We start from the raw sequence: 25,879 nt of genomic DNA, 5'->3' as shown, positions 1-25,879 counted from the left end.
TCCATTCAGCATCTGGCTCTTGATTTGGGCTCAGGTCATGATCTCAGGGTTCTGAGATCAAGCCCCATTTTGGGCTCTTCACCGGGTGTGGAACCTGCTTAAGATTCTCTCTTTCCCAGGCGCCTGGGTGGCTCACAGTTGGTTAAGCGTCTGCCTTCGGCTCAGGTCATGATCTCAGGGTCCTGGGATCGAGCCCTACATCGGGCTCCCTGCTCAGTGGGGAGTCTGCTTCTTTCTCTCCCTCTGCCCCTCCCCCTGCTCCTTCTCTCTCTCTCCCTCTCTCTCAAAAAGTAAATAAAATCTTAAAAAAAAAAAAAAAAAGGTTCTAACCCTCTCCCTCTGCCCCTCCCCAACTCCCTCTCTAAAAAATCAGTATGTAAACTACCTAATAGAATATGTAGTCATTAAGTAACAACAAAGCTATCTGAAATGGACTAATGACTTACACACTGGTAAATCAAAGCAAGTTATAAAACTATAGAAGATATTTTACATAAATAGTATAAAATATAATTATGTGTATTCATATCTGAATATTCACATAAAATGAAGTCTAGAAAAAGTTGCTATTGGCTAAGGTTATTTATCATAATCACATGGCGAACTTTTTAAGGACATATATGCAGAGCTACCATGAGAAATTCTGACCTGGGTTTAGCTCAGGAATTTGTATTTTGATTTTAATTCAGAAAAGATTCTCAAATACTTTTTCATTCTTTTAGAAAATATATTTACTGAAGACCTACTATAGGCCAGGAATTATCCTAGCTGTGGGGAATACTGTGTAAATAAATTCTTATTCACGTCTTGAGGGATCTTACTATCTTGTGTGGGAGACTGACATGAAAAAGAATTATAACTGTATACAGCCACAGGTGCCAGGTCTCTATTTAAGCTGAAATCTGGTTGGAAAGCAATGATTAAAAGGTTATAAATGATTTTTAAGAGTGATCATCATGAAGGATAGACACACTGATCGGCAGAATAGAACTGAACATCCAGAAATCTCACATAGTCAATTTATTTTTGACAGGGTGTCAAGACAATTTAATGGGGAAAGATACTCTTTTTAACAAATGGTTCTAAGACAGTTGGATATCCACATGCAGAAGAATAAAGTTGAACCCCTTCCTTATACCAAATACAAAAGTTAATTCAGAATGGATTATACACCTAAATAGTGTTATAACTATAAAACTCCTAGAAAAAGAAACAGAGGAGTAAATATTCATGACTTACTTAGGGTTAGGAAAAGCCTTTTTAGATATGACACCAAAGGCACAAGCAACAAGACAGTAAGTATGCTGAACTTCATTAAAATTAAAAACTTTTCTGCTTCAAAGGATACCATCAAGAAAGTGAAAAGAGAACCCAGAGAATAGGAGAAAATATGTGCAAATCATATATCTAATGAGGGACTTTTATCCAGAACATATAAAGAACTTACAACTCAATGATGAAAACAAAAAAGTCTAATTTAAAAATGGGACAAAGGTTCTGAAAAAGACATTTCTCCAAATATATAAAAATGGACAATAAGCACTTGAAAAGCCATCAGGGAAATGCCAAGCAAAACCACAATGAGATGACACTTCATACTCACTATGATGACTATAATCAAAAAGACAATGACAAATGTTAATGAAGATGTGGAGAAAGCAGAACTCTCACACATTGCTGGTGGGAATATAAAATGGTGCAGCTGCTTTGAAAACAGTCTGTTTAAGCAAAGAAGCCATCTCCATAACATCGAAGTGCAAGGTGAAGCATAAGTGCTGAGGTAGAAGCTGCAGCAAGTTATCCAGAAAATTAAGCTAAGATCATTAATGAAGATGGCTATACTAAATAACAGACTTTTCAATGCAGACGGGACAACCTTCATTTGGAAGAAGACATCATACAGGGGTTTTCACAGCTAAAGAGAAATTAATGCCTAGCTCCAAAGCTTTAAAGGACATGCTGTCTCTCTTGTTAGGGGCTAATGCAGCTGGTGACATTAAGTTGAAGCCAATGCTCATTTACCATTCTGAAAATCCTAGGGCCCTTAAGAATTATGCTAAATCTACTCTGCCCCTGCTCTATAAATGGAACAACAAAGCCTGCATGACAGCACATCTGTTTATATCATGATTTACTGAATATTTTAAGTCCACTGCTGAGATTTACTGCTCAGAAAAAGATTCCTTTCAAAATATGACTGCTCAGTCTATGGCCATACCACCCTAAACGCGCCTAATCTCCTCAAAATATGACTGCTCATTGGTCACCCCACAGCTCTGACGGTGATGTACAATGAGATTAATGTTGTTTTCATGCCTGCTAACACAACATCCATTCTGCAGCCCATTGATCAAGGAGCAATTTCAACTTCCAAGTCTTACTATTTAAGAAGTACATTTCATAATGCTGTAACTGCCTTAGATAGTGATCCCTTTGATGGATCTGGGCAAAGTAAATTGAAAAGCTTCTGGAAGTGATTCACTATTCTAGATGCCATTTAGGAACATTTGTGATTCATGGGAAGAGATCAAGATACCAATATTAACAGGAATTTTGAAAAAGCTGATTGCAATCCTCATGGATGATTTTGAGGGATTCAAGATTTCAGTGGAAATGTGGTGGAAATAGTGAGAGAAGTATGTGACTGAACTGCTTCAATCTCATGATAAAACTTTAATGGATGAGAAGTTGCTTCTTACTCTTGAGATGAAATCTACTTCCAGTGAAGATGTTGTGAACTGTTGAAATGACAACAAAGGATTTAGAATATTCATAAACTTAGTTGATAAAGCAGCAGGAGAATTTGAAAGGACTGACTCCAATTTTGAAAAAGTTCCACTGTGAGTAAAATATTATCAAACAGCACCTCATACTACAGAGAAATTGTTCGTGAATCAATGTGGCAAACTTCACTGTTGTCTCATTTTAAGAAATTGCCACAGCTACCCCAGTCTTCATCGACCACCAACCTCATCAGTCAGCAGCCGTCAACACTGAAGCTACCAGCTACGAGAGCATGACTTGCTGAAAGCTCAGATAATGGTTAGCATTTTTTAGCAATAAAGTATTTTAAAATTAAGGTATGTACATTTTTTAGACATAATGCTACTGCATATTTAATAAGACAACAGTGTAGTGTAAACGTAACTTTCATGTGCACTGGGAAACCAAAAAGTTCATTTGACTCACTTTATTGTGATACTCACTTTACTGTGGTAGTCTGGGACCAGACCCACAGTGTCTCTGAGGTATGTCTGCACTAAAAACCATTCAACTGTATACACTTTAAATGAGTGAATTGTATGGTACGTCAATAAAGCTGTTGAAAGAGTGATCTTGGAGTGCTGTAATGCTGTTGTGAATGGGCAGAAATATGGGCAATTTTTACTTCTACTTTTCTGCATTGTCTAGATTCATTCTTTTCAGCAAGTATGTATTTTTTCATAACTAGAACAAAGTTTTTCCTATCTTGAAAAAAAAAAACACTACCATTAAAATATACAAACTATGGCTTGACCTTTTTAATTCCTTCAAACAAATATTTTAACACGTTGGGCATCTACTATATGCCAGGCACTGTTCTAAGTACTTGGGATATATCAACAAGCAAAACAGACAAAAACCCTAGCATTTTCACAGAACTTTCACTGGGTAAATTTAATGGAGAGACAATAATTAATCAACAAACTATACAGTATGTTAAAAGGTAAAACACACTATAGAGAAAAGCAAAAGCAGCAGGATGGAGAACATGAAGAGGGGTTTGCAATTTTATACTGATAAAATGACATCCGAGATTTTTTTTTTTTTTTTTAAAGTAGGTTCCCTGCCGAGCATGGAGACCAACGTGCGGCTTGAACTCACAACCGCAAGATCAAGACCTGAGCTGAGATCAAGAGTTGGATGCTTAACCGACTGAGCCACCCTGGCACCCCAACATCTGAGAAGATTTAAAGGAGACAAGACAGTTACCCTTGTAAATACATGGGGGAAAGGTGTCCGAGGCAGAGGAAACAATTAGGGCAAAGGTCCTAATGTAGGACCTTTTCTTTCATGATGCTGCTATAGTTTAATAGAAGTATTCCAATATTACACATTTAGATCACAGCATTTTTTTTTTTAAAGATTTTATTTATTTGACAGAGAGCGAGCAAGTGTGCATGCACACAAGCGGGGGGAGGAGCAGAGGGAATGGGAGAAGCAGACTCCCCACTGAGCAGGGAGCCCGACATGGGGCTGGATCCCAGGATCCTGAGATCATGACCTGAGCCAAAGGCAGACACTTAACTGACTGAGCCACCCAGGCACCCCACATTATTTGTCTTTATATTGAAATTTAAAAATTGAAACATAAAGGAATTGCTTTTTTGCTTTGAATTATCATCTTTTATTTTTAAAGTAGGCTCCATGCCCTGCACGGAGACCACTGCGGGGCTTGAACTCATGACCCTGAGAAACAAGATCTGAGCTAAAATCAAGAGTCAGACGCTTAACTGACTGAGCCACCCAGGTGTCCCTTGAATTATTATTTTTTAAAAATATTTATTTAAGTAATCTCTACACCTAACATGGGCCTTGAATTCATGTCCCCAAGATCAAGAGTGGCATACTCTTCAAATGAGCCAGCCAGGCACCTCTGTTTTGAATTATTTTAATACAAGTTGTTACGATGAAATTTATCTTTATGGCTGTAAAGTTTCCTGTTTACATCAATGTTTACTGTTACACAAAAAATGTTGAGGCTCAATGTTTTCTATTTGGCAGATAAGTTGGGCCTTTGTTTGAGGTACAACTGGCATAAGCTAGTTCTTTTTTTATTTTTTATAGAGGTAAAATTGGCATAACATTAGTTCCAGGTGCACAATATAATGATTTAGTATTTGTATATATTGCAAAATGATCACCACAATAAGTCCAGTCAACATCCATCACCATACATAGTTACATAATATTTTTTTCTTGTGATGAGAACTTTCAAGATGAGTTGGTTCTTAAAAACAAGCAATAGAGTACCACTAATGCTACTGCTTCTGCTATTACTACTATTACCAACTGCTAATATTTGAGTTCTTACTTTGTGCCAGGCACCGCTCTCTGTTACATAGAACACTGATCCTCTCAACACTATTTGGGGTAAATACTATTACTGACACAATTTAAGAGAACTGAAGCACAGAGAGATTAAATAACTTGCCCAATGTCATAGTATATAGTGATAAAGCCATATTTCAAACTCAAGCAGTCTGCCTCCACAGCATATGTTCTTAACTATTACCTATGGCTGAAAACAATCCTGCCCATTTTTTGAACATCTATGACATTTATTTATACCTTTTTCTAACTCTGTCCTTGAGTATAAGGAGTTCCATGAATCATCAAACTATGTCATGAACAAAATCTTAACCACTGGTCCATGTACTGCCCTCCTATATCACAAATTTTCTTTAATAACAACATTATGAACAACTATGATATCACAGCCCAAGAACTAGAACATCACCACAAAAATCATATTAGCGCTTCTCCCTATCCTAACCCTCCTTCAGCTTTTAAAAATTAACCACTATCCTGAATTTTATGTGCATCTAAAAAATATTTAGTTTTGCTCATTTTAAAACTTTACAAAAAGGTAACTTACCATATATAATCTTCTAGGACTTGTTCCCACTCTCCTTCCTCTCAATACTAAGATTCACCTATTTGTTATATACAGTTTTATTCATGTTTAGAACTATGCAACATTCTATTTATACTATCATAATCATTTATCCATTCTCCTGTCAATGGGCATTTAGGGTGTTTTTACTTCTTTCAACCCTGCATTATAGTTTTGGTTCTCTGAGTACTGCGTAAGCAATTTAAAGATAGGTTATCTTCCTATCTCCTAGAAGACCAAGCACATTGTTTTGCATATGTGTCAAAAAAAATAACTGAATTAGTGAATGACACATGGACCAACTAAAAGTTATTATATGGCAGATATCACCTTAGAAAAGATCCTTACCCAAAACCACATTTTGAAGGAGGCTAATTTTCTATATAATAACCAAAAGTTAGAAAAGTTAGTGGTATATTGACACAACTTTTAAGAAGTGTTAGGTTGGTTGTGCCTGAAAGAAAATATCTAATTTGATTATTTTAATAATAATGGCAGCTTATATTATTAGTTCAGTACTATGTTGCAAGCACCGCGCTAAGCACTTAATATGGATTAACAGATCTTCAGAACTCTATACAAGTATCTGACATTGTATCTGTATAACATTATCTGACATTGATGACCATTCTCTCCTTCAAACATTTCCTATACTTGACTTCCAGGACACCATACTCTCTTGGTTTTCCTCCCACTTCCTTGTTTTCCTATCCTGGATCCTCCCTTTCTTCTCCACCTCTAAACATCAGTTCCATCCTTGGATTTCTCTCTAGTCACTCTCTAGGTTGTTTGATCCAGCTCCATAGATTTTAATACTGATAACTTACACAAGAAAGTTTTAATCTACACTCCCCTGAATTTAAAACTGTTACCTCCAAATGTGTACTTGACCTCCTCCCCCAACGTTTCCCTCCTCTATAATTAGAACCATCACTTCATCCTGTTGCTCAAGCTATTCTTGATGCCTCATCTTTTCTTATGTATCAGCAAATCCTGTAGGTTCTATTTCCCAAAAATACCTAGAACCCACTACTCCTATCTCTATTGCTTCCAAACTTGTCTAAATTACCATCATCTTTCACCTGGACTACTGTAATTGCCTCCTAACTACTCTGCCATCCACAACACAATAGACATGAAGGTCTTACATGGTCCATAAGACCCCTCCAGGATTTTGGTGTTTGGCCAGTTCTTAGATTTCATGTCTGACCAATCTCCCATCACCCAGTTCACTCCAGCAACAATATCTCCTTACTGTTCCTCAAGCACATTAACCTCAGGCTCTTTGCACTGTCTGAAATACTCTTCCCTTGGTTAGCCACATAGCTCCATTCTCCCAGTTTATGCAGTTTTTTACTCAAATGCCTCAGTAATATCTTCTCTAACCATACATCTAAAATAGTACACTCCTGTGTTTTTCCACTCCTTTCACCTTTCTTTTTCTTCAAAGCAATTGTCACTAATATTATATAATTACTTATTTTGTTTATGTCTTCTCTACTAAATTATAGGCTCAAAAAGGGCAAGAAGTATGTTTGCTTCATTTAATGCTGTACTTTCTAAAGGAACAGTCTGTGGCACATATCAGGTGTTCAGTAAATATTTAATGAGTGAAAGAATGTTGAATAAAGCAGACAACCAGCAATTTTCTGCTAATTAACATCTGCAAAGTGCCTTTTATACTCCTACGTAAGTACATAATTACAGACTTACAATAACCATACTTTTATTGGTGAAATTAAACTAAACTGCTAGGAAATTCTCCCTTTAAAAATGTCATTCTTAGAGGAGTTTTAAGTCCCAAATTTCAACATCTCTATTAGTTACATGGAAAACTGCCTTTAATACTTTTTCCGAAGAAAGAAAAGCAGTCCTACAACTAAAGGAAAATAAACAGAAAAATTATTCCATTAGGATGCTTACCATTTCTTTTGGACCAGGGGTGTAAGCATGAACTTTTCACAAGTGCTTCATCAACTTTTCCTCCTGACATGTTATCCATGAATTGACGCCCATGTTCTAATGCAAGGTAGCAGTCATTGCAACAGTCCCGCTCTTCAACACGTACCCAATTACTAATTACACCAATCCTGGGAAAAGGGTCTTGGTCTGCTGCTCCAAAAGGTGAAAATAAATTAGTGCACTGATCTTGTAGCAATAATATCAACTCATCAGGGAATTTCTCAGATTCCTTTAGTCCTCCATTAACATGTTCAGCAGAAGTAGCCCTGAGAGCTTCAAAACGTTTTTCTGCTTCTTTGCCACATTCTGTGTTGCGTCCTATGATATCTAGTTCATCTTCAAGAAATAATCCTGAATTGTTTCCAAATTTTCTGTTCATGACAGCACTGAAGCCGCAGGTACACCTATACTGTGCTTCCTGCATTGGATCTGGAATGTAAACTCCAACATCTGCACCCTTGATATTCATGTTGCAGACACAGATACAGCAACTATCAAAGTTACAGTCTTTAAACAAATTCATAACTGATTCTGAAAGAATGAGGTTTACATAAAGACTGTGTGCTTCAGGGATGGAGGGAACAGTTGCAGGTTCAACAGAATTAAGGGGTCTGCATGTGGATGGGGTGGAAGCTGGTGAATACAAGTCTGAATTTTCATATTTGACTGAACCTTGAGCACTAGCAGGTCCACCAGCTCGAGGAGTCCTTGGAGTCCTTGGAGTCCTTGGAGTCGGAAACCTAGGTGTAGATGGAGAAGGAAGAATTCCTGCTCCACTGTTACTAGGAGGTGCGCTGCTAGGAGGCATCCCAAAAGAAGTATGAGTTTGAGGTGTATAAGCAGGACCATATTCTTGATCGATAGTACTTCCATCACTGGTGTCACCAGGGTAAAAAATTAAACACATACATAGAGGAACATATTAATAATATGAAATAGAACTAAAAATCTCCCAGTATTTTTCAGTAACACTGAAAATGAAAGCACAATTAGTGCAAAAATTACAAGTATAATTAAAATATGTATCTGGTTATTATATCCACTCTAGGTGACTGTTGTAGACTGTGGACTAACCGACTAGTTCCAAAATTGTAAATAAAATCTGTTTACACTTATCTACACCTAGACATCCACATTTACTATCCATATTTCTTATACTACAAATAACCATATTTCATTAATGAGATGTCACTGTTAAAAAAAAAAATCCTGATTTTAGAGATGTTTACATGCAGTAAGGGACAATGGCAATTGTAAGATCCTACCAATTATAAGACATCCCAATTTCAGAGATATTAAAATATGAGAAGTATGTGATACGGCAAATACACAAATGGGATTTAGAATTTCAGAGCAAAACAAAAGGTGCTTCTGAAGAAAACCTCCACCCGCAAATGAAGACAAATAACCAAAGCATAATGGTCTTAAGTTTTCCAACAGTTTATCTACATGCAACTAATACCATTATAATTTATTGATCAAAAAACAATTTTTAGAATTAAAAAAACAGTATCTTTTTTCTAAGTACTAGCAAAGCAGGTACTTCTGTGAAAAAAATTAAAGCTATGTAAGCACACCTACACTATACCAGTAACATAAATCTAAATCATACCCCTCTTTGATGAATGGCACTGCAGGCCCTGAAGGAAGCAATTCCAATTTTCCAACAGTCCAACTCTGACGGTAAATACACTCTTCTGGCAATTTGATAGGAGGCAGACATTGGCTTGGTAGACTTTTTAGAGGTGCAAACATGGAACATCCCACCAGAACTTGACAATTTTCAGGCTTATAGACATAAGAAAAATCCTATAATACAAAGACCAGGACTTTCAGCATCTTATCTTCCAGGGGAAAAAAGCCAAACTCACTCTAGCCTTTTTCCCCCCTCTCTTTAAACAAAATAATAAAATGTAAATATATATATATATATATATTTTTTTTTTTTTTTAAAGTAGGCTCCACGCCAAAAGTAGGGCTTCAACTCATGACCCTGAGACCAAGAGTCACAATCTCTACTAAGCCAGCCAGGTACCCAATATAATTTTATTCTTAAATGAATTCACTCTATTTTAATTCCAATTAATTAACACACAGTGCTATATTAGTTTCAGGTGTATACTACAGTGATTCAACAATTCCGTACATCACCCAGTGCTCATCACAAGTGCACTCCTTAATCCACATCACCTATTTCATCCATCCCCCTACCAACTTCCCCTCTGGTAACCATCAGTTTATTCTTCATAGTCAAAAGTGATTCTTGGTTTGTCTTTTTTTTTCCTTTGCTCATTTCCCCCCTTTGTTTCTTAAATTCAACATATATGTGAAAGCATATGGTATTTGTCTTTTTCTGTCTGACTTATTTTGCTTAGCATTACACTCTCTAGCTCCATCCAAGTCATTGAAAATGACAAGATTTCTTTCTTTTTTATGGCTGAATAATATTCCTATGTGGGTGTGGATGTGTGTGTGTGCGTGTGCATACACATCTTTATCCATTCATCTGCTCAACATCACTCATCATCAGGGTTATGCAAATCAAAACTACAATGAGAGGGGCTCCTGCCTGGCTCAGTTGGTAGAGCATGCAACTCTTGATCTCAGGATGGTTGAGTTTGAGCCCCATGTATGGCATGGAGTTTACTTAAAGTAAAAAAAAACTAAACAAATAAAACAAACTACAGGGGCGCCTGGGTGGCTCAGTCGTTAAGCGTCTGCCTTCAGCTCAGGTCATGGTCCCAGGGTCCTGGGATCGAGCCCCACGTCAGGCTCCCTGCTTGGCAGGAAGCCTGCTTCTCCCTCTCCCACTCCCCCTGCTTGTCTTCCTTCTCTCACTGTGTCTCTCTGTCAAATAAATAAATAAAATCTTTAAAAAAAAAAAAAAAAAAAACAAACTACAATAAGATCACCTCACACTTGTAAGAATGGTTAAAATCAAAAACACAAGAGGGGCGCCTGGGTGGCTCAGTTAGTTAATTGGCTGCCTTTGGCTCAGGTCATGATCCCAGGGTCCTGGGATCCAGCCCCATGTTGGGCTCCTTGCTCAGTGGGGAGCCTGCTTTTCCCTCTCCCTCTGCCTGCTGCTCCCCCTCCTTGTGCTCTCTCTCTAATAAATAAATAAAATGTTAAAAAAAAACACACACACAAGAAACAACTGGTGTTGGAGAAAAAGGAACCCTCTTGCACTCCTGGTAGGAATGCAAACTGGTGCAGTCACTGTGGAAAACAGTGAAGGTTACTAAAAAAGTTAAAAACAGAACTACCCTACAGTCCAATAATCACACTGCTGGGTATTTACTCAAAAGTTACATGGGGCGCCTGAGTGGCTCAGTCTAAGTGGCTGCCTTCAGCTCAGGTCATGATCCAGGGTCCTGGGATCGAGCCCCGAGTCCAGCTCCCTGCTCAGCGGGGGGAGTCTGCTTCTCCCTCTCCCTGCCACTCCCCCTGCTTATGCTGTCAAATAAATAAATAAAATTTTTTTAAAAAAATTACAAAAACAAAAAAAATTAAAAATTACAAAAACACGAATTCAAAGGGATTCGTGCAACCTTATGTTTACAGGAGCATTATTTACAATAGCAAATTATGGAAGCAGCCCAAGTGTTCTTAAAGGCATTCTTAATAGTGTCACCACTCTTTAGTCTTCAAATCTGTTAACTACAAAATAAGAATCACCATGAATAGATTTTTTTAATACAGCAACAAACTGGGGGTGCCTGGGTGGCTCAGTCAGTTAAGTGTCTGCCTTCGGCTCAGGTCATGATCCCAGGGTCCTGGGATCGAGCCCCGCATCGGGCTCCCTGCTCAGCAGGGAGCCTGCTTCTCCTCTCCCACTCCCCCTACTTGAGTTCCTTCTCTCGCTGTCTCCCTCTCTGTCAAATAAATAAATAAAATCTTTAAAAAAAAAATAGAGCAACAAACGGAATCTGTAAGAAAATATTGGAGGGGTGCTTGGGTGGCTTGGTTGGTTGGGTGTCTGGACTCTTGATTTTGGCTCAAGTCACGATCTCAGGGTTGTGAGATAGAGCCCCACAGCAGGCTCCACACTGGGTGTGGAGCTTGCTTAAGATTCTCTCTCTCCCTCTGCCCCTTCCCAGCCTCCCCACTCTTAAATTAAAAAAAAAAAAAAAATATATATATATATATATATAAAAATATATATATATATATATATATATATATATATATACATATATATAGAGTGAATTATTTTTCTAGAAAAATAAAATACTTACTTTAATTTCAGAAGGTTTTGGGCTACAGAATCCTTCATCAACCTCAATTTTGAACTGTGTTCCTATACTAGAACTATTTCCTTCTAGAACAGTTCCTCCAGGTGTTATATCCATACTACCATATTCTTTATTGCTCATATTCATTGGGGAAAATCCCATAATATGTTGTTCCAATGATGGTGGTGTAGGATACATTTTATGAAGATCTGCAGTGCCTATATTTAATAAAACACACATTTTAACATAAGACTAAAGAGAAGTTAATCTGTGTTTAAAAGAAAGGAGTGGGGAATTTTATTCAGATTAAAAATTTGCAGATTTATCTGGAGCAGATTTGGGAAGCTTACTTATGCAAGATAGTGGGTCCAGATTTCCTGTCTTTGATTCCTTACTGCTGGATTTATCATCTGTTCCATTTGCTGACTTTTTAGATCCAGGCTATTAACAAAAACAAAAACACATTATTTATCTGAAATTTTAAGTCCAATGTGATCCAAGATGGTAATCATTAAGATATAACTTGAAGGTCAAACCCATTCATCAAATATATTATTCTGGTTGTGCCAGAGATAAATATTGGTTATTAGAAAAATTTATAAAGATGTAAAACCCTTTTTAGGCAATCAATGAACCAAGATTAATTTGTTTATTTGATAATCCTGCAAATTAACAGAGGGAAAGTTCCTCCAAGACACAGGACCAATACTTCCAGAACACACAGAAGCAAAAATAACCTACCACTTAAAGCCTATTAAAATTAAAAAAAAAAAAAAAAAAGAAAGGAAACCTGCAATAAGAAGGATTTGTAATATCAGAACTGCTTCTTAGTAAAAGATATTCATAAAGCATTTGTCCCCTTAAATAAAACACACTGAAGTTTCCTATATATTCAATCACCCCTCTGAAACCTAATTTCTACTTTTATCTTGTTTAATAATCTCCTTACCCTTATAAAAATGCTACAACATGTAAAACAAAGCACAAACTTGAGAAAGATCTCATTTGATAAGTAACAGGATACCTAACTAAAAATTAGTTTTAATACACTGAACAAATCGTTTTACCATCTCCAATCTGTCACCAATGTTTTTAGACCTGACAACTTGGTTCCAAGCCTCCTGTTAGCCACTTTGTCATAAATATGTAGACTGAGTTCTAACTACCTTTTTACCTCACAAGAGCCACAGCTGATACATGAATGGTAACAGAGAGAAAGCATAAAAGTACCAAAGTATTCAGGGATATAGAATGTAAGTTTATGTATAGTTATATCTGCCTATGTCACTTAAATGAAGACACCAAATGTGCATATATGTGTATATACGTATATACATAAATATATATATGCAGGGTGTATGTGTGTATCATATATACAACAGAGAGGATTAAAAGTGTAATATAGAACAAGAATGACCAAATGTACTATAGAAGTCTCCAAGCTACCTTTATGCAGATGAAAATGAATTCCCTTTTATGATAATGCAGCACTCAGTTCATTAATTTGCTAGAGACTTGACATTCTAGCAAATCTCATTTTAAATTTTCTTTTATAATCACCTTTCTCTGCAAACGGATGTGCAAAGTTAAATATTTCTCTTTCTGCCTCTTTCATTATTATAGTATATAGCTGTTTTACAATAATGGCTAGAATGCCAATCATATTCAAAAGAAGTAGTATTCCTTAATAAACTGACAAGGCACACAATTTTAATGTTAATTATTTATTATTTTATGTATGTGAGTCAATTCCAGGGTCATTTCTCAAACGAGAGATCAAAGAACAGGAAAATAATTCTGCTTCCTAAAGACTGCAGAAAAAGAACATATGGTAGAAGTTAAGCTTAATCACACATGTCCCTCAAATATAAAAAAATAAAGAAAAAAAACCCCACAGCTTATAGGTGACACTATGCCAAGACTGCTCAAATGTAAGTTTTAAAAAGAGAAACCAATTAATAAAATTTTATTCCAAAATATTTCCTATTTTTCAGGGCTCAAATGTACTATTCAAGTCACATATCACTTCTGAAAAGTAAGTCTATATAAAATCAAGGAAAAGAAATTATAACCTTAACCATTAATAAAATACTCACTGTTAGTTCATCTTCATCAGAATTGAAGAGATTATCAAGGTCAGTATAAGAGACAGCCAGGTCTGAGTCATAAATCAAACTGGTTGATGGAGGACGGGCATGACTAGTAGGGCGTGGAGCATCTATATATGTCAATCAGAGTCAATCAGAAAAACAAAATAAAAGATTCTACTACTGACCAAATAAGTATTATTCTAGTTATTTAAACTAGATATCTAACCTTAAACTTATAAGAGTATTTTGCAATAAGAAACTATGATTTGCTTAAAATCTAAAAATTTTTTTCATAGAAATAAAGTTGCAAATAAACAGTAGTAATTTCTCCAGGAAGCTCACCAAAGGCTATGTAATCCATAACATGGCTAAGTACTCTGATTTTATATATCAAATAAAAAGACATACATTCTTAGAACAGTACACACACACACACACACACACACACACACACACACACACTTTTATTTTTCTATCTTCCTGAAATGTAAAACAAGCATCATATGATGACTAGGTGCTCTGGCTCTTGAGTCAGATGGACTATTAGTAATCTGAATTCCCAACTCTAACACTAATAGAATGACCCTGAGCAAGTTACTTAACCTCTCTGTACTTTAGTAATGGCAAGAATTAAACATGAAAGGACGTAGCTAAAGCACTTTGTCCAGTGCTAGGTACTTAAGTACTCAATAAATATTACCTTCTGGTTAAGATTCATTTTAGTTCTAGAATTTTACTTTCCTTTTTCTTCCCCCCCCCGCCCACCAATTATAGTGGAAAAAATACATGATTACTTTAAAAAAAAAAAAAAAGAAACACCAATGGAAGTTAAACTCCTCTTACATTCCCACACACAAAAAAACAAATTTGCAGTTTGGTATATAACCTTCTAAAGCATCCTTGGAGTATCAAGTGACTTGAAATAGTCCTCATTTTCAGAAAGATAAAAGCCACTTTCCAAGTGCCTCTGCATGTCCGTTCTAAAAATTCACTGGAGCACTAATTCTGAAATTTGGTATAAAAAAAATCATCTAGGGTACTTATTAAAAACCAAGATCTCCAAGCTCCACCTCAAAAGCTGCTCCAGAATGTGGTACATGGTCCGTATTTTGAGAAAGCACAAAATAGCGATTATACATTCTCTACATCCTAGGGTAGGTAAACAGCCCAAAGAACCCAAACTGTTAACTTACCAAGCTACTCAGAATTATCAACTGATTTTGCTTCATTAAAGACCATTTCTTCCTTATTCTTGTTTTTGGTTGCACAGAGCCTGACCCTCTCTATCCCAAATATTAAAACAAAACTTTGTCCCTAAACAAACACCTACAGAAGGACAACTTCCTTTGCCTTCATCAAAAGTTAAATAGATTTTGTTAAAGAAATAATGTGTTGTGTCTGTCTATTCCAAGCACAACAAGCACTAGTCAGATACTTTACTTTCAAAGTGGAGCCTTGGCCTCAGTGGCAAGAACTGTGCCTACATATAATACCTACTTGATAAATATTTGTTAAATTAATAATTTCAACAACCGTTCTTCTAATTTGAGTGAGAGAGAAAAGGACAACAAAATTATAGTTAAGCCTAATTTATAAGTTTTCAGATCTGAGAGGGACCTTAAGTGACGATCTTTTTAAATCTCATTTTATAGATAAGAACTATTTTTATTTATGAGAAAGTAAAGTTCCAACAATTGAAAACAGAATTTTTATCACCTCAACTGCTTCTCCCAGTACAAAATAAACAATAAATCTATCATTTTAAGATAGGTACCTCTCCATGAAACATATGAATTATGCAAAAAGGAACACTGTAAGTCCAGTAATATCAAATTAGCTTGTAGTAATAATCCTTCAATGCAATTATTTTTATTAGGAAATAGAAGTTTTACCTTGCTTGATAGAGGGACTAAATAATGACATAGCATCTTCCTCATGTGATAACACTGTTACACTAGATGGCCCATCTTCTACCTGCAAATAGTATTACATATTAGATTGAAATATATAATTTAAAATAACAAAATCTTCCAACTATTGAGTAACTACGTGTCAAGCATCCTGCCAGGTGTTCTACAGACATACTAATTCCCACAACTAACCTATATAATAAGTAAGTACTATGCTCAACTTACAGACAAAAAATAGTGTTAAAGATAACCCAGGAAATATATCTGATAAATAAATAGTGGAGCTGGGATTCCAACAAAAATCTGTCAATTTCCAAAGTCCATGTTCTTTCTACAGTACCTATAGCCTTCCCAGCTACTACTGTTTTCATATTTACAAAAGGACAAAACTTCAAGTACCGGGCACGGAGTAAGGCTAAAAATTTTGTGAAATGAATTCTCTGTATTAAACTTATTATTGGGTTCTTTTCACAATTTTATAGCTTTTAAATTTCCATATATTGTATTTAAGGCAAAATTCTTATCTAACAGAGTTATCTTGTGCTTAATAGATCCTCTGATTTTTAAAATTTTAATAAATACTTCTATATCCTACACTAAATATATTACTTCAAGGGACACTATAAGTTCTTAACTCACATTTAAAAATATCGTATATTTTGTAAACTAAGCATTGTGTATTTTATTGTATTTTTGAAAACTGGCAATTCACCTATAACATATTTTAACTCAATATCAAAATAGTTTATCTAACTAAATGTAAACAATAAAAAATCTTTTCATTATGAGAGACTGGCTATAAAGTCCACACAGCTCTTAAATTTTGTATAATGTGCCTGATTCACCTATTAAAAAAAAAAATGTTTTCCTGGGGCACGTGGGTGGCTCAGTCAGTTAAGCACCCCAACTCTTGATTTTGACTCAGGTCATGATATCAGGGTCATGAGCTTGAGCCCCATGTTGGGCTCTGTGCTGGGCGTGGAGCCTGCTTAAGATTCTCTTTCCGGGCGCCTGTGTGGCTCAGTTGGTTAAGCGTCTGCCTTCAGCTCAGGTCATGATCTCAGGGTCCTGGGATCGAGCCCCGCCATGATCTCAGGGTCCTGGGATCGAGCCCCCCATCAGGTTTCCCTGCTCATCAGGGAGTCTGCTTCTTCCTCTCCCTCTGCCCCTCCCTCCCTGCTCCTGCTCTCTCTGATAAATAAAATCTAAAAAAAAAAAAAAGATTCTCTCTCTCCCTCTCTCTCTGCCCTCCCCCTACCCTGGTCCTTCTTGCTCTCTTTAAAAAAAAAAAAAAAGTTTTCCTAAGTTACAATGATAAATCTATTTTTTTTTTTAATCTGTTCTATTTTAAAAGAAAACAATGAGAAGTGTGGTACCTATATGCAGTGTTACAAATCATCAGTCACCCTTTGGTGTACTTTGATTTCTTTTACTCACCTTATGTTTTTTGACAGCTTCTCTCTCACTATTTTGTCTGTCTTTCTTATCAGGAAAAAGGAATTCCTCATCTCCTTCAACAAATGCATATGGATCGATTTTAGATTCTTGCTCTGCATCAGATGCTATTGCTGAAAGATACTGATTTTTAATTTGATATTGCTGTACTAATTCATCAGAAACTTTTAAAGGTTTCTTACATTGCACCATTAACCTGCATAAAAAAACAAAATTAGAAAATTAATTATATTTATTTTCCATAAAAGCAGAAAAAAATTCCAATATGACTTAAGAATCATAAAGTTTTCAGGATTATTTAGAGATGATCTAACCAGCAATCCTTCATTTTATAAATGAAGAAATCTAAGCACAGAAAGATTATATGATTAAACCTTCAAATTTAGCAATAGAGAAATGAAGCTAAAATCTAAGCCTCCTCTCTATATGTTCTTTCCACCAAAATACACTGTCTTTTGGTAGTCCACTCTGTTCCCAAATCCTCAAATGCATTAACTTGTCCAAATCCATTCACTGAAAGGGACTGGACTGCTCCAGGACAGGAACTCTCAGAATGTGGACTAACTATATGGTGAGACAAGACAAGTTTTATACAATTTATACATTTATACAATGAAAGTGATTATCGTTTTCCCACTGCATTAGTGGATAAAGTTATAAAATTTTAAAGACCTGATCTGTGTTTCACAAAAATAACATTACAACTATTATTAATTCTGACAAGAGGTTTTATAATGGCAAGTTTCAGTGCAAGTACCTTAGAGGCTTTTTTTGATCACTTTGGAAAAATCTATTTTTATATTATCAGCCTTATGGTTTCACATGGTGACTAATAAACATACGTTTTTTTTGTATTCTCCTAAAATAACCAATAAAATGACAAAGGACAACAGAATAAGAGAGGAAACAACAGTGAAGTTGGAAAGACAAACTAGTAGAAACTGACCGACCAGAGAAAGCTGAAATCTAAGGTTAAGAGAAAGAAGACACAACAAGCTGATCTGTACCACCAGAATCCTGGAAAGCATCAGGAATTTTCTATCTCTGAAGACCAGGTTGCTTGGTGAGTGTGAATACTGAATGATTTGATTTTGGTTTGTATAAGACACTTTTTGACTCCCAAATTCATGTTCTCTGTGGTTTGTAAAGCTGAGTTTCCCATGCTGCCAGAAAGCAGCAGCTAGGCTTCTAGTCAGACCGTGATCAAAATCCTGCAAGGATTATTTAATTCTGAATAGAAACTAAAGTCCTTGTAATAGCCTACCAAAGCTTTCCATATCTTTCTTTTCTTTTCCTCTCCAACTTCATCTTCTGTTATTCTACTCCTTCCTCTCTCACTCTGCTTCCAAGAACTTTCTTGATGTTCCTCAAATAGGCCAGATATACTGCTGGCTGTTCCCTTTGTTTGGAGCATTCTTTCTTGAAATAGCATGGCCATCTCCCTCACTTTTAAAAGTTTTTGTTTAAATGTCACCTTATGTATGAGTCCTTATTTAAAATTGCAAAATGCCCAACTGCCTCAACACTGAACCCCCTTGTCCCGCTCTATTTTTCCATCCACAGTACTTATCTTCAAATATTCTTATATAACTTGCTTATGTTCATTGTTGACTGTCACTCTCATAGAATATAAGCCCCTAAATGATGGGGATCTTGTCTTTGTTCACTGAATTATCCCAAATGCCTAGAACAGCACCTGGCATGTAAAAGTTACTACAAGTATTTCCTAAATGAATATGTCAAATCTAAAAGTCACATAGGATAGAGATGTTCTGGTTGCACTAATAATCCTAAATTACAGTACCTTGTACTTTGAAAATAAGCCATCTTTTATTCATCAGAAAGTGATACTGCTACCACTTATCTGTCCTACAATTTAGGACAAAAAATCCTAAGAGACGTTAAGATTTGGGAATGATGAAGGCATTTCCTAGCTCATAAAATCTTTGAATGAATGGGATAGATCTTTAAATCTATTCACCAATGCCCAGCACTAGAAGCACTCTATACTCTATAAACTAAGGTTGAAACAGAGGCCATCAAAGATAACTGATATTTTCTAAACCTATCAAATATCATAAATGCCATTTTTATTCCCAATATGCCCTAGATTTATCCCCAAAACTAAAATCCCAAGTCTATAAAAACGTTCTTCCATGAGAAGATGGTGCTATCTAGTCAACAGGGATATGTTTTACAATTAATTGTTAAAATAGGGCGCCTGGGTGGCTCAGTCAGTTAAGTGTCTGCCTTCAGCTCAGGCCATCATCCTGCGTCGGTCTCCCTGTTCAGTGGGGAGCCTGCTTCTCCCTCTCCCTCTGCCCGCACCCCTGCTCATGCTCTGTCTCTAAAAAACCCCACAACTGTTAGAATAGTTCTGTTCTATAAATGAACATTTATTTCTTAAGAGTAGCTTTATACCTTACCATATTAGACCCTAAATAACTGTTTTTTTGAACTATTAGATTCTAACATACTTTGAAAACAGTTTTTCCATCTACTTTGACACAGATTTTCTTATTTAATACTTAAAAATTAACAAGATAAGAAATGAAGGGTATCTTCTCTTTGATGTGTAAATTATGCAGAAAAAAATGGTTTGCTAAGGTAATATATAGCAAAGGTAGGACTAGACAGATTTTAAGTACATGTATTCAAATAACTATTCATAGGGGAAAAGTGTAAGATCCCACTACCCCTCCCCACCACCAACCTGAAAGACACTACTACTCTGTGAAGGGCTGAATAAAACAACTCTATTTTTCACATTAAGTTGTCCTCTGGCAGAAGCAGGAAAACTGCCACACTGTTTGCATAGGTAGTTAAATTAGTGTGCAGTAACATTAAAAGGACCAATGCTACTGCATAGGGCTCTATGAAGAATAAAAATGAGTAAACCAAATGCAGTGCCTAAAGACAACTTGTTATTTTATTGAATGGTTCTCACAAACATTGGGATATGCAAAGAATTTAAACGTAGTTAATAATATCAAGAGTATCAAGTCACAACAAATTTTAAAAAATAATTTACATTACACATCCTTCTATATTTAAAAATGGTAAGAATAGAAAAAATGGTGATTTTTAAAAGATGCCAGATTAAAAACTCAGTTATTTCATCACTATCCAATTATATAGTATACACATACTTTTGCGAAACAGGAATAACACTTCTCCTTTTCTAAAAGAAACTCTCACATATGACCAAATGGTTAACTACAGAGATAGTTTCAATCAGATATAAAGCTAAATATACAGACCAACTGGAAGAGGATTAGGTACAGCCATGAACAGGAAGCTTTGCAAAGCCCAAAGCAAACTGAAATTACTTTTATATTATTCATTAATTGTATCTTTCCTTTTACTATGACAACAGTAACATTCTATCCTAAAAATAATTATATATATATATTTTTAAAGATTTATTTATTGGAGAGAGAGAGAACGTCTGTGCACGTAAGCAGGGGGAAGGGCAGAGGGAGACGAAGAGAATCTCAAGCAGACTCCCCATTGAGCATGGAGCCTGACGAGGGGTTTGATCTCACCACCGGAGAGATCATGACCTGAGCCGAAATCAAGAGTGGGGACACTTAACTGACTGAGCCACCCAGATGCCCCTCCTGAAATATAGTTGTAGAGAATTTAACATAGCTCAGAGTAGCACATGCTTTTAGGCTTTTATTCAATAAAAATTTTTCCAGACAAGATATGAAAACATTTTAGGATTGACAATTATAAAAGGAGATAAGCTATAGAAGGAGATGTTAAGGAATAAATGAATTCAATAAATATCAAAAATCCTCTATTTTCTTTAATGGTACCTTTTCTAATACCAGCTCCAATCTTCAGAATCAATCCTTAAATTGAGTCAAGCTTGCTGTCGAAAGTATAGCTTTATTGTAGTAAGACACCAAATAAGATTTACTTAAAAAGATTTAGAATACAGTAAATCAAAGGTTTATTTCATCATAGACTTCTATGAAACAAAATAATTAGAAACTAACTTTTAGAGGGCAAATAACACATTCTATAAACTATTTAACATATACAATAAAAATTGGGTATATCATTAATACAACATAGGAGCTAGTTCTATTGATGAATGGTATGGTTAAAATATCCTGATGTATGTAGCCTTACTACCAAACAAGACATGATACAAATATGCTCAAGTATAGTTCTTCCTTTCTCAGGGTTTAGAAATGTTTCCCTCTGAATCAGAATAGAAGACTATTTTAAGCAATCACAAATACTACTAGAACTAAGTGCTAAACACTTGAAAAATGATATTAAAAACTGTAATGTTTCTTTGCAGAAACTTTGCTATCTTTAACTTATAAGGTCTTAAAAGCCACTATTCTAAAATAGATGCTACCATTAACTAATAGAGAAACTAAAAATAACTAGAAGCAAAAAGAGGATAGCCACAGATGTGTATATCGTGTGTGTAGGCTATGCTATGTGCCACCCCAACCTCTCTCTCTCTCTCCTTGAACAAATTCTAAGAAATTAAAAAAGGAATTTTGCTTTAAAGTTGTTGCTAAAAAATCTGGCATCAACTGCTGCACACTGACAGAGTCTAAGAATAGGGAAGGTGCTAGAAATGATGAATCCTATTACTCTGTACCTGTCAGGCAGCCAACACCACCTAACATTAATTAGAAAAAGCAAGAGTATTGCTTTCTTTTGTTTTTCCACCTATTATGGAAGCACAGTGCCACCCTTTAACAGCAATCAATGGAAAAATTTATACGAAAGGGAAACAGTTTTCACTTAACATAAATAAAACAAACCTCCAAATTTCTCCATCACTTTCTAAAAAGACACACACCTGTAAAAGTCAATTTTTATTTAAAAAATGTTTCTTTTTAAATTTCTACTGATACATTCTTGCCTCTCTTTGCCTCTGTATTACTCCAACTGGGTTAATATAAGTTTTCTCCTAAGCTTTAGACACTTGACAACTGCCTGACTGCATCTTTAAGCAGGCTCCTAAAATGAATTCACAAATTTACAACATATATGTATTACAAGCACATAGTTAAAAGTCATATTGTACACTAAGGCATAACTGAGACATATAAATTTCTCAATCCCTCTCCTTCAAGATAACAAGGGATTAACAGTTTCTTTCACTTTAAAAAAAATTATAAAATTAAGCTTAAGATCTAGTCTAAAGTAAGTAAAAAAGTAGAAAAGAAGCATTCAAATCTGTTTCTCCTCCTCTTTCCCTCATAATTAAATACGCTGGTCTCTAACTCTTCTGTTACTCCCCTACTTTAATATTCAATGGGCTGTAAAGTTCTTCAGTCTACTCTATATCCACAAAATCCATACATCCCTAATGATCTCTTTCTAATTTTCCTTGGGCCCTCAATTACCTTATATCTGAGCTATTCAAGATGTCCAAACTGATGTCCTTTCATACATATATATATCTCTTCATTTAAACAATCTTTCAATAATGCTACTTGGTTAATATTTCTAAAATCCTTATTTTCCAAAACCCTGTTATTTTATCTACCTCAAAAAAAGCTTCCAACAGTGCCCCTATCATCTCAAGGATAATACATTAATACATAAGCTTATAAACAATATTTTGCTATTCCATTATATAGCCCTAACCCACATTTCATGTCTCCTTTCTTATCATGACATACCAAACTAGTAAGCAACACCAGATAATCTATCCATACCAAACTACATAAAGCTTCTGGATTTCATAAACGGAATTAAATTATTCTTTATTCTGGTTCTCCATCCCTAATATATTTTATGTATACTTCTATCAGAGAATTTAATGTTATTTTCCATTAGATTACAATTTCATTTAGGGCCAGGACTAAATTTATTTTATACTCTGACAGTGCCTTACAGCATCTTGCATATTAGAGAAACTTCAGTTTTATTCAAACTGATAAAATATATCTTTGAGGAATATGAATTTAAAAAGGGTGAAAAGAATATAGGAGTTACAACAGCCACCTAATTAACTGCCATATATTTAAATACACTTTCAAAACTCAAGAGTATGGAAAAAGATTAGAAATTTACAATGTCTAATAAGAATTCAGAAATTTATTTATATAAAAAATCTAGGCTTCTGAATGGATTACTCGGACTAGAAAAGATCATATCTTTAAAGCTATACAATGCTTCTATAAAAAATTTAAGGTTAAATGCCACTGAGAGAATATTAATAGAATTTATTTTAACGGCAGGGATATCATCTGACTGATGATCCTCATGACATCTTATCTCAAGTAACATTAATAGCAGGACCAGAATCACTAAGTTATCCAAACAAGATCCTTTTAATATATGAAACAAAACAAAACTTCTGCTTTAGCACAATGCAAACACTAAAGCCAATGCCAGGTATTCTACTGGATAATAAAATAGTATGGGGAATGGGGAATCTCCCTAGTAAAACTAATCAGTAAACAGGTTTGGCCTATCTAATTTAATAATTTATTCTAGAGCTCAAATTTCTGTTAAAAATGATTCATGATATTAAAGCACTTCAACACTATTACCATTTTGGGCTTTATTGTACTATATATATACGGCAGGATACTTAGCAGCATCCCTCCAAATAGCAGCACACCCCATGTTGTGACAATCTAAACTGTTTCTAACACTGCCTAATGTCACCTGAAGGTAAGTGGGGGAATAAGAAACTGCCCCAATTGAGAAACTACAGCCACAGAACAGTTAACTACAAAAGGAAAGAATAAAACCAAAAACTTGTAACCTATCAAGTATAGAACTATATTCCATAAATGTTTTAGTTCATATTTCAAGCAGCTAAGCTGAGGGCTGACTTTTTTTGTGTTATTTTTCATAGTCTAATCTACTATAATAATAAAAAGGATTCATCTATAAATAAATTGTGACACAATACACATTTTAGTAACTAATAAAACCAAAACAATACTCACATGAGACACAGAATTAAAAAAACAATCCTTTTATTCAGTCTTTTCCTTTCTTTTTATGAAGCAGGAAAAATGGTGACCAGGAACAGATAGAAGCATGTTATTTCCTTAATTTACATAATCACGACCCAGCACCATTCTACTCTGCATGCTACCTTTCTACATTATGCTTCTTCCTTCTCATTCTTATTCAGTGAGAAAAATGTCAAATAATTTCAGAACGGATTCTAACATTAAACTGTATTAACTTCTAAGAGACCTTCATTTCATTTCACTTACAGATGTTCATGCACACAAGCAGCTAATAAACTTATTTAAAGTTATGGCTAGGACTCTTGGATCTTATGAATATGATGTGCCCATAAAAACTCACCCTTTAAGTTTATAAAACTAAAAATATTCATAATGCTACATTTTATATACATTAAATAAGCAAATATAATCTAGAAAAAAACAAGTTCTAAAATCATAAAGTAACCCTAGGGCCATATTGTTGTTTCATTTATTCAAACATCTGCTCAATGTCTGCTATGGACCTAAAATTGTTCTAGGAGTGTGTGTGTGTCTGTGTGTGTATGCTGGAGGAACACAGCAGTAAACAAGTCAGAGTCCTTGCCCTCATACAGCTTACATTTTAATTGGGAAAAGATCATTAACAAATACATAATGTAATTTCAGGTGATATATATAAAGAAAAAATGAAAGCAGTGTACAAGATAGGCAGTGATTTGGGAAGTGAAGAAAAGCCATCGTTTAGATAAAATGGTCAGGAAATACTTCCTGAGAAGGTAACTTTTCAACAGGGCTAAATAAGAAGGGGTGCGCTGTTTCCCCATCTGTAATACAATTCTAAAGGTCATTAGGAATGAGGCTGGCTTTCTGAAGGAATAGCAAGAAAGCTGATGTCATGAAATCAGGAAGCAAATAGGAGAGGAGTAAATTAGAGTGAAGAACTAGCTAGGCAGGAACTGGGTAGAACCTTACAGATGAGGAAAAAGTTTGGATTTTATTCTAAATGTAAAGGGAAACTACTCAAGGGTTTTAAAAGGAAATGAGTAACATAACATTTAACTTATAATGATCGTTCTACTGTGTATAGAATATATGTAAAGAAGTACAGAAACAGAAAGACCAACAGTAGTTTCAGACAAGAGTTGAGGAATTTTATATTACATCCAGCACAAATAACATTAAGATCTTTTGAGATTTGTTTCCAAGGCATCATTTACTTTCAAGAGACCTCCTAACTATTAAATAATCTAGTTTTCTTCCATGATCATAAGGGTATCCTAAAGTCCCTAAATTTCAAATCCAGATTAATTTCAATTAAAAAATACTAGAATACTTTAAAGATTCAAAGAGCTAGATAAGGCACACAGGTTTGTTTACTAAAATAATAAAGAATATTAAAAGAGAATAAATCTAACAGTAAGGAAAATGGGAGAGGCTACAAATGGGCCAGACATTTTACTTAGTCTCAGGGAAGCTCAAAATCAATGAAACACAGCAGAGAAAGGTCATGGCCTAGAATATGCAAGAGGGGGCTATAGGCAACCTACATAAACAACAGGAGAGCTAACTCTCAAAAAAATCAGAGGAAATTTGGACCTGTATCTCCACACAGAATTGAAAA

At 35.2% G+C, this 25,879-nt stretch overlaps 1 protein-coding gene across 1 annotated transcript in view; it reads right to left on the bottom strand.

Annotated features, from left to right (window-relative positions):
- The window catches only part of MED13 (mediator complex subunit 13), a 101,820-nt gene that overhangs the window by 25,653 nt on the left and 50,288 nt on the right, over nucleotides 1-25,879 (bottom strand). Inside the window, exons 10-16 of the mRNA XM_032429302.1 lie at nucleotides 17,291-17,504; nucleotides 15,836-15,917; nucleotides 13,950-14,071; nucleotides 12,204-12,294; nucleotides 11,857-12,071; nucleotides 9,231-9,427; nucleotides 7,580-8,493 (exon numbers count right to left, since the gene is read on the bottom strand). Of these exons, the coding sequence (XP_032285193.1) occupies nucleotides 7,580-8,493; nucleotides 9,231-9,427; nucleotides 11,857-12,071; nucleotides 12,204-12,294; nucleotides 13,950-14,071; nucleotides 15,836-15,917; nucleotides 17,291-17,504 (1,835 nt within the window). The remainder of the gene's footprint in view (nucleotides 1-7,579; nucleotides 8,494-9,230; nucleotides 9,428-11,856; nucleotides 12,072-12,203; nucleotides 12,295-13,949; nucleotides 14,072-15,835; nucleotides 15,918-17,290; nucleotides 17,505-25,879) is intronic.

Source organism: Phoca vitulina, unplaced genomic scaffold (genome assembly GCF_004348235.1).
Source record: "Phoca vitulina isolate PV1807 unplaced genomic scaffold, GSC_HSeal_1.0 scaffold40, whole genome shotgun sequence".
In the NCBI taxonomy this organism is placed as follows: Eukaryota; Metazoa; Chordata; class Mammalia; order Carnivora; family Phocidae; genus Phoca; species Phoca vitulina.
Note: the sequence above shows the minus strand (reverse complement) of the source record. Positions and strands in the feature narration are given on the sequence as shown.